We start from the raw sequence: 19,998 nt of genomic DNA, 5'->3' as shown, positions 1-19,998 counted from the left end.
AAAATGAATTTTAGGTTTTTTAGTTGATGATCGTTATTTCATTTTTAAGACCCATTCCATAGTCATAATAGTTTACTGTAAAAAATATCGTATTATATTTACATGTAAATTAAGTAATAGAAATTGAAAAAGAGTGGATTAAAAAAACCCAACTGGATTTCACACCGAAGTCGAGTAATTTTTAAAACGCCATGCATCAGAATATATTGTATTTATAAAAAACAACCATGTATACAGTCGATAGCACTCCCGAAAGCAGAAAGAAAGATGATGCAGGTTTTAAATTAAGAGGACTCGGTAATCATGACCATTTTTAGATTCTACTGATCTTTTTCAGAAAAAAACCTATACAAAAATATAGAAAAATATCAAATTTAAAAGGTATAATAAATTGAATTTTTCTTTACTTAAAATAGTCAATAGCTGATTGAATCATATCTTAAAATGTTAGGCAGATCTGATGTTTAAATTGTTGACCATCCAGCCTCCCTAAAAATCAATCTTTCCATTCGTATTTTTAATGTTGGTTTACCTCCGCCATACGTGAACAATATTTATAGCCTACTCATGGTTTAACTGTTTATACACAATCTTTAAAAAATCTTAGGAAGGCTCGATGGTCAATCAATTAACCATAAGATCTACCAAAAACTTTCAGATATTATTTGTTTACCTAAAATTAATGTTTATTATAGAAAAAAATCGATACAATTCACAGTTTTAATTTGGGTATTTTTTTTATATATTTAAGGATATCAATATAATCTAAAAATGACCTCAACCAACGAGCCCTTTTAAACTGTGTTTTGAGCTTTCGAACCCAATACGCGTAGATCCTTCGTAATTAACAAAAAAATAGTAAATGTTCTCCCAATAAAATTCCCTTTTTTGCCACTCGTTTTAGCTTTTATTTAAGGACATTTGATTAAAAGTTTAAATTTTCTTATTCTACAATAAAATTGAAATCTGTCAATAAAAATGCATTGATGGTGGAAACGTTAACGTGGGGGGGGGGGGGTGTTAAATATTCCGAAGTTTGTTTATTTGTACAAAGGTTTTCTCCTAATATTTACCTAGGTGAATATTGCACTTTTAACAGATTCATCTGTGATCTTCTTTAATACCGGTTCTCTCTGCATATTATTTGTCAGCAAATACCTATTTTATAATGTTGTTTGTTTGTTAAGAAAATTTTAAATACATCTTAGCTGAAATTTCGATCACAATATTTGTCTCTGCATGCTTACGTAAATAATAAGTCGTTCCTAAAAATGCCAAAAATATGCCGTTGTCAAGTCGAGGGAACAAATTTTTATTGAAACAGCCACTCGATGTAGAATAATGATAATGATTTTCTAAGTTGTAGACTAAGTTGTAATTGATTTTCTCTTAATTGCGCATGGTACATATATGTATTATATGTAAAGTAATGATCTGTTTAACATTGATGTGTGCATGGTTGTATTTAATTAGAGTAGCCAATATAGAAAGTAACTATTTATTTAATACAGTAACAGACTCCAGCCTTCTTTACCATTCGAGAAACAAACAAAGACATGTCTTGTTGTTTGTAGGGATTGTGTAATGCTGATTTAGAATAGTAATTGAATGTAATTGGTTACAAATTTAAATGAAATTAAAAGAAATGTGTAATAGGCCAAATTGATAATTACCGTATATATCATTGTTATATAGTTAAATATTTTTCTTTTAAAAAGTTAATAATTTCAATTACTATTCAGATACTTTTAATAACACACTAAAGTTTGTGCGAACAAGAAATCTGTTCACTTCCCATTGTCCCTATCCTATCAAGGAGTCATTTCAGACAAATAATTTTGCTTTATATATTTTTCCTCTAAAAATCTGCTTTGAAATAATTGATGTTTCTGACCATAATTTTTTTTTGGATAAAAATGATTCTCTGTGCAATTTACCAATTTGTTTTTTTTTTTTTTTTTTTTTTTAGAAATTTTATTAAACAAGAGTTGAAATTAATTCCGTCAAAATATCTGTAGATTTTGTTTGTAATACTTATACGTATACATGAATGAAAATTTTCATGATAAAAATTGAAGTTGTATAATCAAATAATACATGATCATAAATTGACAGTAAAGATTAAGAACCCTACAGCTATGGCATCTAATTGGGTAAAATTCTGTGTTGTCGTATTTGCGTGCTCGCTGGGTGTGTTCTTTCATACATTTGATACTTTAACAGAACACTAGATGTGAATTGTGTGTTGGCGTTGGCAACAATTATACCAAGTATATTGTAGTTTGCTTCTTACTCAAGATTTACCTGTATTTTCAAATATGTTTACAGGTTAAAAGATATGACCTTTGAACAGTATATGCAACTGGACACGTGGGTGCTCGTAATGAATTGTTTATATTTACATTTTCCAGTGTCTTTGAATCGATTTTGTACTATTTAGTTTTATAGTCAATAGACGTATTGTGAGGGTGCAAGCGGGATTTGCGAATTTAATATTATGATTTTAATCATACCACTGCTGATAATAATATTTAATAACATATCATAAAGCCCCTTTTTTGGATTTAATCATGCCCCGACCAAGCTTATCACCTCAGGAAAGAACTAATGAGTGTCATCTACCTTTGTTGAGAGCTGAATCACTAAATTTTAAAAACAACAAAATGAATTGTTTTAAGACTGTGGTTAATTTTCTTCAGTTCATGTATTACTACAAATAACCAAATTGAAAGTGTACTATTAACATCAGCACTGAGATGTTGCTTTTAACAGGAATATATTTACATCCGGTGTATATTTCTCCTTATTTTTTAATCGAATTATGATACAATTTTAATAACACATGCCACATAAGGGCGTATAAACACAAGTACATGTAAACTTAATTATGCGATTTAAATAGATTTTTTTTGTTGGTAAGAATAAATGAAACATTCAAACTTTCATTACCGATATGATGTGTATTTGTACTTTTAAAAAATCAATATCTTTTTGATCTCAAAAAAAGCGTTTTAATGTATACCCTTTGGTTGTGTTTCCAAACTTTAACGCCGGTGTAATTAAAGGATTTCAAGAATATTTAACCAAAGAAAATACAACACACGTGTCGGTTAGCAAACCTATCTATAATTCCTTAAGGACAGAAAATGAATCTATGTGATGATAACAGACTTTTAAAATTATTGACTATGATGTCTTGTACCACGACTTTTCTTGGCTCATTCGCGCATGCACGTGTTGTTTCTACTACACGCGCTTTACCTATCTATACTGTTACCTGAGTACATTTGTGCGCTACTTTAAAATAACATTTTTTGTTTACTAATTAACGAATTTAGTGTATTTACTTGCTCACAATACTCTTTGTTTGCGTATTCCCTTTAAACATATCTACTTTTCATATATATTCTAATGTAGCACATTTATTTCGGAACAAAGAAAAATAAATGCTACATCGATTCTTTTTAATGAGACAAAGAAAAGAGGCCCCGTTATTGAATTTTGTTTAAATATCCCGAGGACCAACTTCCACTGTCATTGGTACACCTTAACTTTTTGATAGAAGTTCTTTTACTCTAAACATGCAATTTAATTTATATAAAGAACGATCTTTAAGTTATTCAGTAAGGTTAATACAAGGTCGACTTGTTAAAAATGATGAGTCTATTGTTTGTAAACAATTCGAATAACTTAAAGGAGAAAAATACCGAAAAAAATAATTATATATATTTAACATCATTTTAAACTGACTATGACCATAACATCGAGAAACCAAATGGACGATCAACAGTTACACATGTATGTATCGGAAGCTGACCGGCGAAATTTGAATAGTTTTCTAACTCTCGTATACCGCAAGCAATATGACGTTATCAATATTGTGTCAGACAAACTATGTACAGGATTTCAAAGGAAAGGTAAAGGTAAAGTGAGGTCTTACATTCCGAATTAGCAAAGGCTATCTTGGCAAAATTAACAAAACACCAAGAGCGACCACTTCCAAAAATGATCCAAAATGTCAAACAAACAGCGATTCTTGTGAAATAAACGAGGATAACATAAAAATAATCAATGGTATCGCACATCTTATGCATTGTTGCATGATGAACACACATACCAGTAACATCATTCAAAAAAAAGCTGCCGCAAAGAGTCGTCGGGTGTCGCTCCTTTGATTTTTGCGTCACTATGTTCGCACTTTCATTTTGAAATTGTTTTCTTTCTGATAATTTCACGTTTTTGTGCACAAGACTTCTAGATCTATTTGTCGGTGAAAAACTCAAGCTTTCGTTGGCTGCTGTTTGAACTGATATAGTTCATATAAACTGTTAGGTTATTATGCTATATTGGAAAATAGCATAAATCTAAATAATCATGCATGGATAATGTCCAAGTTAATTTCATTGACACATGATCATCTTTCACTTGGAAAAATTCACAGGAACGAAAAAACATTCCTTACGGAGATTTATAATGGGGAACGTTTACATCTTTTGTCCATTTGGAATAAACTCGGAATACATCGCGCAATTTACAACGTTATCATCAGGGCTTACTGCAAACAAAATCCCCGTAGACATAAAATGTTTTAGCATTGTATTGAAACCTGATAAGCTAACAGGGGCGTTTGAAGTGAAAAATTTTGGAAAGTTTTCATACTTTTGAATGAACATCGTTTTAACCCTGAGGTATTTATAAATATCATGCAATTAAGCAAAAAGTAGTTCCAGGATATCTTGGGACAGAGTATAGTGTAAATTTCCCCCAAGCATAAATAACCACGTTAGAGCCAAACTTATACATAGACTTTATGAAAATGGTTTTGGGTGTATTGATATACACATGTATTATATCGACATGTAGAAAAAAGATTTACTTGTAACTCATTTTATATCCAAAAAAAATGAACGAAGAAGAATTACTGAGATTTACACGTAAAATAAAGACTTTCATAGAGTAGAAGAAATAAGAAGAAATACTATAAAACATCTCTATTTAATTATCTTATAAAACGTGCGTCATAATTCCTTATATTATATAAAATCGTTACAAATGAAAGTTTTTGAATGCTTTGAAGTGTTCCATATGTTGCTGAATGTTTGAGAAGTTTTTTTGGGGTAAATGTTAAACTTTGATCCAGTTTTTCCCTGCGTTTTCTTGTTTATTCAAACGCATTGGTCGATATAAGTATTTGCCCTGTGCCAAGTTACAGATATGTTTCTCGGTTAAGTTTAAAAACATAAATACACAAACTTGCAATAGTTTGGTTGATAAAAACTATTGGAACATTAATTGCAAACAGACTTTCCAAATCTTGAAAGCAAACAGGAAATGAAATGTTTTAAGTCTTTAAACGATTTAAAAATGGGATTACAGTCACGAAAAAGGATCTATTCGTTGTCCATTTTGGCATTTTTCATAAACTTTTTTGACAAAAGTGCCAGTGTTATTTTGACTGTTGATCACGCGGGACAGAGCTTGAATTCATCTGGGCCAATTCTGTCCCACACGGGACAGAAACAGTGTGTACGAGAATGTATGCGGCGGGGGGATTGTCTATCGGTCAATTACTGGAGGAGAGACCTACGATGTCAACTGAACCCTTCTACAATGGGCCCGGGGGTGGTCTTAGTCCCGGATCCCGCCTGTGTGTATATGGTCAAGTCTACTCAGCCCCCGGTAGGATGCATTTTGTTGTTAATAAGCTTCAGGTCTGTAGCTCTCGGTCGGTAAAGAAAATCGGAGGGATGACTTGTGATCTACATATTAATTAGTCCAAAACTAGCGCAATTTTTTTTACGTGTCGTAAATTTGACCTTTTGAAAATGTACGGAACTGCATCCGAGATTTTTTTTTAAAACTTGGAGCTACGGAGCAGCAATTTGTGCGTTTAATTTTTTTTGTTTAAATTAAAAGTAATGTAAATAAATAAGATTGATTACAGGTGAAACTAAATTTTTTGTTTCAGGATTAGTTGTAAATGAACTGTTTTAATGTAATTTGATTTTAGATTAATTGTCTTGTTATTGTTTTTTTTTTCTTTGTTTATTTTTTTAAAATGAATTTATATCATTTTTCAATTATTCTTAGATAAATGAATTGAATTGAACAGAATTGAAGTTAATTTTAATTCAAGCAGTATAAGCAAGAAGGTGGAGATCGCTAGAATTTAAAGTATTTCACATTTGAAAGAAATTTTTTACGACCTAGTACAAAACCTGGATAAAATTATCACAAGCCTCGGTCACAACTGGCCGTACGTGCTTGATGATCGTGTGTGTGTGCTACATGTACGGGTTTGCCAGTAATATTACGGGACGCTCTCTCCAATCAATTTAAGAACAGCTATTAACTAGTGACATTTTAGCAATATGTACATAAAAGGATTAATAAGATGACAGAAGTGTCAATAAACATAAACAGACATCAATTAAAAAATTTGCTGTCCATCACTGATTGTGCCTCAGGTGGGATTGATGCTGAGCGAAATTTAAAACGTTTTCAAAACAGTTGTTGAAATAGAGGAAAAGTTTTTGTACCAATTAACACAGGGTCCGAAATTGTTAATTTACACAATAATTAAAAATAGTCCGAAAGACTGAATTTACACCGTGACAGTAGCATTAAAAGTCCCGTTGGAATAATTGAGAGTGCATCGTAAAACAAACGAACGTTTGATGTGCAGGTCATAGGAGTCACGTACAAATTTGTTTAAAGACGAATTGGCACTCGCACGTGCAATGCCCGTGAGTACCACACGTCCGTCTTAGGTTGTAGTCAACTCATATGATAAGCACGCAAAATACATGCTTACAAAATAATAATTGTGGTTATTTTAAAAACTTTGAACAACTATTACTTTGGAGAAGTAGAAAAGACATATTTTTATCAACAAACATGTACTGGAGAATCTTCGCGAGCCCTGCATGTGTTTTGTTTACAGTAAATACGCATGCGTAATACTATAGAAGGCTGACCCCGTAACACGTTGCGATGTATTTATGTGATAAGTTATACGTAATTATTAATTTTAATGAAATACTTTAATTTATTTTTAATGGAGAACTTTGTAATTTTCCGAAAGTTTATACATTCATGAGTAGTAAACAAATACCGAACCCCATCAGAGAATTTTTTCAAGTCGGTTTTTTGATAAGATGCGCCGTACTGTCTCTTTAATACTGGACGACACAAATAAATAATATTTTGAAAACAAATTAATTTGGGAATCTAATACCATAAAATATTGAAAACTTCTTTTAAATCTAGAGAAGTTTGTGCAAAAATATGACAAATTGTAATAAATGGTATGATCGATGCATGAAAATGTCTTTCTTCCTTTCATTTACTTTCACACAATAGAGAAATAAAGATTAATTGCTGGAGTCAAGTTTTTGACGAAAAAAAAGAGCCCATGTTAGGCATAAAATCGATTTGAACAAGCATTCTGAGAGTATTGCATAAGCAATACACGTCCCCTACCGGTTTGTAGAAATTTGTGAAAACAATGCATTGTTATGCAGAATATCATTTCTTTCTTACCGTCTTCTTTACCCCGAATCAACAGATCAACCCGATAACGAACCCGATTGTAATAATACAAAAACCGCTGTCGACTTAATTTACAACACAATGCTTGACACTATTTTACAGAATTTATTTGTTGGCAACAATAAAAGGAATGGTCCAAGTAATGCACGATATTATTACTGACTACATACTGGCCTCGTTTATTCAATGCACATCGAACCCGATAACGAACCCGAACAGTAAAAAATTGGAATATAAAAAATTAATTTTCTCGAAAATATGTCAATCAGACGCTACAAAAGTGTAAACTTGATCTGTAGTTTGACATTTTAAAGCTGTTCAGCAAATTTCATATTATTCCTCAAACGCATAAAGAAAAAAAGTGTGGAAAACTGAAGTGGGACAGAGAGACCGACGGACAGACAGACAGACGGACGGACTGACGGACGCAGAGGAAAGCTGTAGTCCCCTCCGGTGAAAACCGGTAGGGGACTAATAACAGGTTTATGTAGATAAATAATAAATAAACGTTCCAAGCTTCAATAATCGAACACGCATGGTGTCCACATTCCGTTTCAATTTGCTGGGGTCAAAAAAGAATGTAGAAGACAAAACTCGCCCTATACATTGTAAGACACAAAAAAGCTGTCACTTGACAACAAGCTGGGTTATTGTTTTTTTTTTTCAAGTTTCTGTAATCCATTTGTCAACCATATGCATGAATGAAACACCACAGAATCAAAAGCCGCGACCCCGACCAGAAATAAATTGTGCTACAATTCGTTTCAGTTTCTTTTCATTTAAAAAAAATTGAGGAATGATTTTTAGATCTATGGGTATAAATGTTCAATAGAATTGCAAATAGTTTCCCTATTTTAAAAAAATTCAGGAGGAGTTTTCTGGCAAATGATGCCCCATGTGTGCCATACTATAGAAAATAGTACCCAGTTGAATAACTGGCATTTAAAAAAATCTCAGACAGAATATACACGTGTTATACACATCTTGCAAATATGTACAGTTGAACTGCAGAGGAAAACAGTTAATCTTAGGAGCTATTCGGGGAAATAGGGTACTCAATATGCAACATTTCGATGAAAAACAAACAAGTTGAATATTTACAATATTTAATTAAAAAGTAAAATCCAAGTAATATTCACTTCTTACAATTGTAAAAAACAGATATGTAAAATAAAAAAAAATGTTATCTTAAAAATTGTAGGAAGAGTTATCCGGCCAAGCAGTACCGCGTATATGCAACCCAAGGCATAAATAAAAATAAGAACATGTAATCAATTTCACAACTGGTACAATATTACAGAATAACCGTTATTTGATTATGTTTTCGTAAACAAATGATTTTTTAATTCAGCATAAAATTATGATTTTCTTAAATCCAGAAAATACGGGCGAGAGACCCAAGATAATTTTAACTCAAGATCTGTGGTTTACAAGTCCGATATTTTAATCGCTGGGGTGTAATATTCATGATATAGAACCAAGTTGATTGATAAAAATTTATATAAACCATTCAAAATCTGTTTAAGTGCTACCTTGGATCTAAAAATGTATAAGTCTCGGTGTAGTGTATCCATACAGATGTCATTTCATACATGTAATGTTTCTGACTTTATAAACAAAACAAATAATTATACATACACGTGTGATTACAGAATTCAATAAGTTTTCTCACAAAAATAACATGTAAGACACTCTTTTCCTTTGCCCACGGTATGAAACAACAAACTTTCAAGCATCATTATGATTGAAGAATTATCAAGTGAGATAAAATCTGACAATGAACTGTAAGAAAACATTTCTGAATTTCAAACTGCACGTGGTGGACCTTTAAAAAACAACATAATTATACATGTATTATTTGGGAGTTGGGACTAATGTGATTTGGTCCTTTGCAATATAATACTTATGAATTCTATTTTTAAAACTTTGCAGGAAATACTGTCTGGACCATGTTTTTCAACTTCCTGTTCTATGAGGTGCACGGACTTATCAAGCGGAAGTAGTTACTGTGGACCCGTTATCAGTGGTATGTATGAACTGTAACTTCAACCGCACACATTTACATATTAATCGTTTCTCTGCATGGAACAAACTATGTTTCATTTCAATACATGATATTTAAAATTCCATTTTTTTACTTATTTAAAACAAATTTTAGCTCTGCCGCCACCACCAACCTCGCCATTAACAGCAACAACAGCGCCGACGACCACAACTATAGGTAGTATATCGTGTCAAGAGTATTCTAAATAACATGTTGAATCTTTGAACGTTTTCATGACATCACTACCGCTAATGTTATACATCAATATCCTCAGAGAAGCAATTTTTGGTGAAAAAAACCCGTTCACCTTATGTTTTGTGTCTTTCAAGCAACAACATGTCCGTCAAACTTTAAATGGGATGCCTTCACCAATTTGTGTTATTTTGTGGAAGAGAATCACATGACCTGGCAAGATGCCAATACCTATTGCCAATCGTTAGGGGCGAGGCTTGCAATTCTTGACACCCCAGCAAAACTTGACGTTATATTCAACGGTCTGTTTACAAACTTCTTGAATGTTTGCTGAATTTTTTGTTTTTGTGTTTAAAATGTATGAACAAATATATATCTTTTGAAAGTTATTTAACATCGTTTTCTGCTACAAAATGCATTAAAAAATAGAAATATTTTGGTAAAAAAATAAATAAATAAAACTTGTTTTTTTAGACTACATGTCAGCCCAGATGATGTACTTTGATTACTTCATTGGCGGTTCATTTGATGACATCGTCGTGGACTGGAAGTGGGTCAACGGTTCGATCATTGACCCGAATTATCTAACAAACTACCCTGTGTCTGGGGGCCCAGGGGCGTGTCTTATTTGGAGTGATATACACTACCTGTACGACTATCCTTGTTCAGTAACAATACCTGCAATCTGTGATATTCCAATGACAACAAGTTCAGGTGAGATCAGGACAGTAATTTTAGGTTTGTTAATCAAAACCAAAGCTACAATGATGATCACATGTATATTCTATAGGATTAAAACAATTATCAATTCTACCTTGTGCCTAAAAGATATTATACAATTTGTATTCCATGGCGTTAAGGGCGAGTTACCGAAATATTTGCCCCGAGGTAACAAGAAAGTTTTGTAATATTATGTCACGTGAAGGACGTGGGAACAAAAAAGCTAGTATTGTCGCTCGAGAAGACATTTATGATATATAAAATTGAAACGGCTTACATTTTATCAAAGCCGACTGGTGATTTTTAGGTGCAATGATATACATTGTCGTGTTGAAATGTTATTTTGTGGCTAGGTTCTATTTGTAAGGCGGTTTCCCTCCAACCCGTTTAAGCTTGCATTGGTTCTTTTAAGCCCCTTTCACAACTGGTGCACGAGCACTTTACAATTAACACTTTGCGATCGATTTTTTTTGGCTTCGCTCGAGCAATCGCATACGTTGCACGAACTCTTGAATTTGTTGCATGCATTTTTGTGGTCTCATCAAGTCTCCTCAGAATTGTGGACATGCACACTATTCAGACGCGACCGAATGCGATCCAAATTATTGCAATGCAACGCACGAACATTTGTACGAATGTTTTAAAACATTTTGTGTGCCTGCAAGAGCGATGCACGATTTTTAAAGGTAAATCGCAGCTGTTTTTGCGTGTGTTGTGCGACCATGAGAGTGTTGATCAACGTGTCTCATGTAATATTGCAACGTTTTACTATCGTTGCAATATCTATCGGTTTCAGATTCCATGTTTTGCCGCCACTAAGTATATACTGGATACAGGGCTATTTTCACCCCATGTTACTTTCGCTTCTACATACGGTTTTGCCTCGTCTTTAATTCGCCTCAAAAATATTGCGGTAAATTAAAAGGCAGATAATATGAGACATTGGAATTCGCCAAGTATTAATCTGCTTACTGACGAAAAGAGCGAAATGAACGAAAATAAATCGGGGTGAATGCCCCTTATAAAGTATACACTGTAAAATCATATCTGTTTGAGGCAACAATTGACCTTGATTTTGACTGTTGCATTTGTCATCTTCGTGGGCGATATCTTCTCTTCCATTTAAATATTTCTACTGAAGAATGTCGGAATCGGGTGGTTTACACCGGCATACTCCCTCTGACTCATACAAATATTAGTATACGAGAAACGCATGTTCGGACAAGCGCCGGTCATTCTATCGTATTGGCGCACTTTCAATCGTCTGATCATCTGGCCTGGGGGCCATTAAAGTTAGACGAGCTCACTTTTGATCTAAGTCTCACTTTTATCAAAGGAAGATATAGTGGAAAAGTGAGACTGAGATCGAAAGTGAGCTCGTCAAACTTTTATGGCCCCCAGGCCTGGTCTTTCGTGCGATCTTATCTCAATATTTTACAACATTCGCGTTCATTGTACAATAGTTGCATATAGACGCAAGATATGTATTGCAAGTTTCAATGCGTTTACATTGCACAGCAGTCGCAATGATTCGTGCGAGGTTCGTACGAGTACTTTTTCATATGAGATTATTTTAGCAACAATGTAGGAACCATATTCATTTTTTTCGCTCGCACGAATATTTAGTCGCATCTGCTCGTGCGCCAATTATAAAAGGGGCTTTAACACACGCGAGTTAAATACATCTCCTTTTGCTTACTAAATTTTCTTATGAACTTAACAATTAAAGTTCTTCAAAGTTTAAATGAACAAATTTTAGAAGTTTTCCAGACATTTTGATTTTCGACGAAGCGTACGTTTGCTCACCCTTTAGCTATTTGGATTTCGAACCCGATGTAAATAATAGGCGAAATCATTGCACGCGAAATTTGTACAAAACTAGGGAGAGCATCGTCGCAAACCACGGTTAAATAGGTACAATCCTCTCCTATCTGGCCGTGGTTGCATGAGACAAGACTAGAGTAGTTAGCAGTTCATAAAAGTATTGACATATGCGAGTAAGGCATAGTCGGAGATCGTCTTTTGATGTGAACTTATATCACCAAATCACATTTTCTATATAACATATCGTATACTGCTTATGTTGTACAGCCCACCTCACTGCGTGTAGAAAGCCGGGACATAACAGATAACGCCTGAATATTTAGCTTTTACGATACTTAACGTCTTCAAGCAACTTTAAAGCTATGTGTCTTTTTAACAGTGGCTTGAGACGTTGTTATAAGGGGCAAAATAATTGCTACTGGTGTAATATAACTGTATTCTAGAGGGCAAATCTAACTGTCATTCGTAATTAAATAGTGTTTAGGGCAAACTATTGAATTAATTCATTTGCAGCATAAAGAGAAACATAATGTTAGAAAATATATTTATATAACCATGTCATATATAAAAATTAAAGAGCAAATACTTTACATTTTATGATTACTTATCTAGTGTCAACATTGTCATTTTCTAAATGACATTAAGTGAATAAAATGCAGTAATTCCTTTTTCTTTTTAAGTAACAACGTGTCCATCTAATTTCAAATGGGATGTAACCAATCAACTATGCTATTTCGTGGAGGAGACTCATTTGACTTGGCAAGATGCTAGAACACAGTGTCAATCACTTGGAGCTAGATTAGCCATCCTGGATACTCCGGGAAAGCTGGATATTATATTAAATGGTTTGTTTGTAGACTGCAAAATGTCAAATTAATGTACTATCTATCTATCTATCTATCTATCTATCTATCTATCTATCTATCTATCTATCTATCTATCTATCTATCTATCATTTACGTCCATTCATCTATTCTTAATCCGCAAAAAAAAACCCTGAAAGACAGCTTATTATCAATCAAAAGCTAATTTCTAATCCCAAATTGATTATATTTCAGACTACATTTCCGCTGGCTTGATGTACTATGATTACTTTATTGGTGGGTTCTTCAATGACGTGGCTGTGGACTGGAAGTGGGTAAACGGTTCCATCATTGACCCCAACTATCTGATGAACTACCCCGTGGGTGGAGGGCCAGACATGTGTCTAATATGGAGCGATGTATTTTATCTTCACGAGTATCCATGTACTGGAACACGTCCTGCAATCTGTGACATTCCAGTTAAAACTGGTTTAGGTATGTTTGAAATCTCATCTTAAAGTAGCTAATCCGTAGTAGCCCAAGATTCTATGAATAGGGATGCATTACAGAATTGTGCTTAATACAATGTTTTCTGTAAGATTGGAATGTGTTTTAATATTTTACCTTTCCCTGTTCTTGAAGAGTTGCCCTCTTTGATTACTATATACTGTGGTTTCATTAATATTCAAGAGTATCAATTTTCGTGGATAAAATGAAAATCAGTTTCAAGGATACATAAATTCGTGGCCAATAACCCCATCAATGCGAAGTGTGAATAGAAATTGCACTCCAATGAACATTTTATTTCGTGGATCAACTTAACAACGAAATCCACGAAAATTGGTATTCAACGAATATTGATGAAACTACAGTATTAAAATCAATTCTAAATGATATGTAATATTATTAGGTCCTTATATAGATTGCATACCTGAGCTTCAGTCTTGCTCTTAAAGGACATGTAGGATGTATCTTCAATGAGTTTAAAGAGACCTTAGATTTGTCACTTTTCATCTGCATATTGTCATAAATAAATTGTATTTGTGTCTGTCATCAACTGATTATGAACACATAATTATAGAAAAATGTATTCCTCACAAAGAGTTTGTATATTTTAGTCAGCACATGTCCATCAAACTACAGATGGGATTCCACTGTTCATTTGTGCTATCTAGTTGAGGAGAGTCCAAGGATTTGGCAAGATGCCAAGGCATACTGCGAGTCAATAGGAGCTAGACTTGCCATATTGGACACACCTTCAAAACTGGATCTTATTTTAAGCGGTAATATTCTGTTAAGGAGATTTGAATGTCAACAAATTAACCTTTAGATTTGCCTTAACATTTTTCAGCAATATATATTTATAACGTAAATTAAATTCCTTATATTCCACCCCTTTACCTTTTAAAATTTGAATATTCATAATGTAAATAAAACTCTCTATATTGCACCTTTTTATCCTATAAATTTTGAATATTTCCATAATTTCATTTATCCTTCTACGACTTTTTTTAATTAAAATGTATATGCTCTAAAATAGTTAAACTACCCTGTATTCTTTAAATATTCTTGTGTTTATTGATCCTTAAGGTTATGGTTCATTATCGAAATGATATAAAGTTATAAAGGTGGAAATTCACTATCTCACACGAGTATGTAATGAAAATTTATTTTCGATGTTTGACAACACATGTAAAATGATAGGTAAGAATAGATCTTGTGTATCATGCTTCTATTCTATAATTTTGCGACGCTAAAGGTATCATGATAGGTCAATACTATCCACATTCTACTAGTATTATATCCAGTTTTAATTTCGATTAGCAGCTATAAATATACATATGGTTATAATATAAGAATGATATTAATGAATATTGTAGATTATATTTCGGGTACGCTTATGAATTTGGATTACTTCATTGGAGCTTCGTTCGACACCGGCATAATGGATTGGAGGTGGGTAAATGGCTCCGCCGTGGATTCCGGATTTCTCATGAACTATCCAGTCGCCGGGGGCGGAAGTGACGACTGTCTGATTTGGAGCGACGTTGCGTATCTAGTCGATTTCCCCTGTTCGTTGTCCCAGCCGTTTATTTGCGAAATTCAAGTCTCACCTTAGGCGGAATCTCTGATTTGTTAATTAAACATATGTAATATAACTACATGTACATTTACAAAGTCCAGTTTTGTACTATTTTTTTTTTATAATTTAAGATCCTTTGATTATTAGTTTAATTTTCTTGTTTGAACTTGTCTTTGAAAATAAATTCTGAGAAAATAAATGTTTTTATAATGTAAATTTTTTAAATATTATGCTATTTTAAAGATATAATTAATATTATATATGTGTAATATAGCAACTTTGCTTTTGAGCCAATATATATTTTTTTCTCCGGTTCGAGTCTCGGAGACAACGATAATGCACCTACCTACGGATGGTCAATTCATTATTAAGGCTTTAACTCCCTTGCCTTTTTAGAAAATTGTTAGTTTCTTACCGAAAGTTGTCCTTGAAATTCTTTTTTTTTAAATGTCATAGAATAAAAAAAACCCAAACACTCTTTGCTATAGAGTTATGATTAATATTATTTTAAGTAATATTATGGCTATTTTGCTTCTGAACCAAAATGAATTTTTTTTTGTCCTATAAACGATGGTTCGAGTTTCGGGAACAGCAGTCATACTATTACCAATAAATGATCAATACAATATTATTGGTTTAACTTTTCTGCCTTTTTAGTAAATTGGTAATTTATTCACACAATTTCTCTTTAGAATTTTTTTTTAAAAAGTCATAATATAAAAAGAAAGAACAAATTTTTTTGATATCGAGTTTAAATCAAAGAAACAATTTCTTGTGAACATTCTTAGATGTAGCAACACTATGTAGAATAAGATAACTTAAAAGCTTATTCAGCGATTGTTTATACACGGAATTAACATCAATAACAAGAAAAGAAAACCATTTCTGTTTATTGAACAACTGATATTTATTAGTGATAATAATAGTTTGTTGGTATATCATAATTTTAAATTTTAAAAACATATGTATTTATGGTATTCATCAAAGTAATGAAACTACTTAAGGGATACTATATTTTGTAAAAAGATTGTTTGACCATCTTTTTACAAAAACGTCCGAGTATTGTTCATTTCGTGACACTTGTTAAACCTTACATGGATCTGAAGCATAAATACAAATGTACGTGAGTATCTTGGATACGCTTGTCAAATTTTAGTCACACTGTGAAATCAATAACTAATGATTCGGTGTGTCTGACAGTGCTTCAAATATCATGTTGTACTGGCCCCTCCTTTTTTTGAATTAATACCTTCAAGGAATTCTAACACACAGTATACTTTACATATTATACCATTGAACTAAATCAACCTGTCTAGAAGGGGAAGAAGGTCAAAAACATATTTTATTTTTATTAATAAAGTCGTTTTAATTGTCACAAGTGGTCATGCTGTTTTGAAAATAAACTACATTTTAGGAATTGTATTTACGTGAGGATGACATGATGTAAACCCCGTTTGTATTAAAAAAAAAGATCTGACGTCACACCATCTATTCCGGTTTGGTTTACATATACAATGTATAGAGTGCTCTGAATTAAACAGGGATTTATGCCTTTCTGTTACTCAAGTAATCGACGGAACAAAATTAATAATGTGTAGGTTCACGAAGTCGAGTTCTTCGATAACTAAAAAGTATGTTAATTGTAATCGGGGTGTTTAAAATACATTCCTGTAAGTCGGAATTATCCTGTCACGGCACATATTTTTTATTTCGAAACTTGGCATCTGTTCACAATTTCCACATCGACACTAACCTCCGCTTTGAAATTTCAATGAACATTCACAGTTTGACGTTGGTTTATAATTTAGTGGAAAGTTCAAGGTAAAAGAACGGTCTCAAATCGATAATTTATTATTCCAATTTTTCCAGAACTTGTCATTTTAAAAAACACCGTAATGTAAAATATTTTTATTAAGATATTTCATTTTTGATTGTAATTTGAAGGTGTGTATATACATGATCGCATGCAAAGCTAGATATATAACAATAATTAACTTTTACGTTTGATGAGTTAAGGTTATAGAAAAACTTAATGATTTGTAAGAAAGGTTACCTAAGCATACATAAGGTACGATTATCTACTCAGAAAAAGTTTTGTAACACGGCGACGACGAATCTCTGCAACACCAAAGTCGTTCATAATGAATGTCTTCTTAAAAAATATTTAAGAAACTCGATTGCAGTGATGTACTCATTGAGTTCATTATAATAAGTGCATTATGATATTAAAAGTTATTGAAAATATAAATTCTTTAGTATACAAAAAAAATAATCCAATACAAAAGTGGAGTTTGGCTATAATCAATAAAGCAGGTTCAAAAGCAACATTTATGAATAATTGACATGAAAAAATGAGCAATTCAGCACACAGATGAAAGGTGGTGATTACGAACAGTCACAGGGGCCAAGCGCGTTTAAACATTAATTTTAATGTAACCATAATTAAACTACCAGCTCGCCTCAAAAGCCAAATTAATCAATTGATTTTTAAATACTCGCGATATGCATGTAATTCTCAGAAAAGTGATGTCTGAGATACACTCATTCTGAATTTCAAGTTCATGGGTCTTAAAATAGCGGAGATAAACGTCATTATTCTCTCCAAGTCCCCAGTTTATTTTTAATCGGACATTACCGGTCCAGGGCTCACGATGGGATTTTGCCTATGACAACAGCAATATTGCAACAAGTCGAAAAGCAATCGCACTAATCTTTTAAAATCTTACATCAAACGCACGCTACTTTTTTTACCATTGAAATAAATGTTAAAACGGGCTTAGTCCCTGTGCGAACAGTGTTCAAAATAAAAAATTCATAAAAAAAATGCACGGAAGCAGAGCAGAAATGGACATTTACAGGGAGGAGTAAGCATCTTCTGCTGACCGATGACACTCGAAATGAGCTCTAAGATGTAATCGGAAAAACAGAAAAATCCGTAGACAACTTGGTGATTTAAAATGGCCTAACAATAACTATGAAAAACGTCAGTCAGCATAAATTCTAATAAAATATCAATTTCATCTTCGTTTTTTTCAACAAACATTTTAAATATTTGATTTTTTATATTAAATTTTTTTCTTAACAACCAATAGAAAGACAAAAATGCTATTGTCTTGGTATAAAAAATACTAAATACTGGAGAATTATCAGCTTTTGAAAAAAATATTACTTTAATGAAATGAGAGCGGTAAAACTACCATTGTTATTTATGTATTGTTTGTAAAAGCTGGTTTCCATTATGGAACAATCAAACAATTTTAGATAAGTAAAAAACCAATCTATTATTCATTTGGTTTTTTTTCGAATCTTTTTTTAAATGACATACAGACTGTTATTTGAAATATCAATAGTTACATTATTTCCTTTATCAAAATTGATCATATTTTTAGTGAGAACAAAAAAGAAATAATGTAGAACATGTTAACAAAGAGTACTAGAAACCAGTGTTGATTATTTGATTCAACATGTTTTGTACTTTCCTCAACTTATCAGTACTTTATTTTGATTTTGGATATTTTTGTATTCTTTAACATGGGTGGGAAAAGAATACAATGCCCCTTTTAAAATTACATTGTCATCTATGTTATGTAAAGAAATTTGACTAATGCACGTACATAAAAATAGAACTAGTCATTTGTTGTGCATTAGCCCAACTGAAATTGAAAGTATATATATATATATATATATATATATATATATATATATATATATATATATATATATATATATATATATATATATATATATATATATATATATATATATCAATAGGAACTATGTCTATTATCTATTTCTTATCATAAAGGGTACTAGTAATCTTATAAGGGAAATCATAATCACTTTAGCATTAATAAAAAAAATAAACAAGAAATGGTTAAAAATCTGTTCAAATAAAACTATATATGTCACTCTCATAGATTTTAAAAAATATCGAAAAAGAAAAATCATATGCGTGCTGAATTTTATCTTTGATAAAAAAAAAATAATATCGGCAGGTTTTACAGTGCGTCATCGAAAATAGCAAGCCTTTACGTCGTTATCAAACCCTTTACGTGCATGTAATTCACGTGAAGATTCACATTCTTTTTCCGAAAGTGGAAAATATATTACTTGATTTGACAATGTACGCTGAGTGCACATCTACTTTGCATTTCTAGTAAGAACAAACGATCCGCCGACTGCCATTTATAATTGCTTGTTGCCTATCAAAAAGCGTCGTTCAGCATATTGTCTTTTATCTCTATCGGTTGGGGTTACTTTACATTTTCACTTACATCAATGTCATCATGATCATATGAACATTTCCGATGCTCCTAGACAGTGTATTTACATTTTTGCGATTTTGTTTAATTTTATACACTTTAAACAACGATACAGGATTTGTGTTAAGGTCTTTAATATATCTAATTAGTGATCGGTGCGCCGCCTTAAAGGGGCATGGTCACGATTTTGGTCAAAAATTATTTTTTCGATTTTAATGTTTACAATGCTTTAATAAGGCATTCTTAATAGACAACACAAATTTGAGTGTCATTTAATGACTTATACGCGAGTTACAGAGCTTACAATTCTTCGCTTTGTAAACAAAGCGTTTGTTTACATTTCGAATGTTGAAGTGAAAATTCCAGTTTTAGATCTAAAATAAATGTGTTAATCGTTACGAACTGTTTATTTATCCTTTAAATGAATAATAAGATAGACAAACCAGCTTTAAAAACATATTTTACTGAACCTATGTAAACAAAAACTGGGCACGAGCCTTGTTTACATGACGAAGAATT

General features: G+C 32.3%; 1 protein-coding gene and 1 long non-coding RNA gene across 2 annotated transcripts; both read left to right on the top strand.

Annotated features, from left to right (window-relative positions):
* The first annotated feature begins 5,271 nt into the window (after nucleotides 1-5,271).
* On the top strand, nucleotides 5,272-9,812 carry LOC136271545 (uncharacterized). Its single transcript, XR_010709455.1, has 3 exons — nucleotides 5,272-5,679; nucleotides 9,484-9,577; nucleotides 9,710-9,812. It is a non-coding gene; the product is annotated as an uncharacterized lncRNA (long non-coding RNA).
* Nucleotides 9,813-9,928: 116 nt separating this feature from the next.
* Nucleotides 9,929-15,354, top strand: LOC105320265 (C-type mannose receptor 2). Its single transcript, XM_066071765.1, has 6 exons — nucleotides 9,929-10,089; nucleotides 10,262-10,501; nucleotides 13,012-13,176; nucleotides 13,390-13,629; nucleotides 14,253-14,417; nucleotides 15,015-15,354. Exons 1-6 carry the CDS (start codon nucleotides 9,996-9,998, stop codon nucleotides 15,251-15,253), a joined length of 1,143 nt encoding a protein of 380 aa, XP_065927837.1. The 5' UTR covers nucleotides 9,929-9,995; the 3' UTR covers nucleotides 15,254-15,354.
* Nucleotides 15,355-19,998: the final 4,644 nt, after the last annotated feature.

This window comes from Magallana gigas, chromosome 9, assembly GCF_963853765.1.
Source record: "Magallana gigas chromosome 9, xbMagGiga1.1, whole genome shotgun sequence".
Taxonomy (NCBI): Eukaryota; Metazoa; Mollusca; class Bivalvia; order Ostreida; family Ostreidae; genus Magallana; species Magallana gigas.
This window is presented reverse-complemented; position numbering and strand designations above follow the sequence as displayed.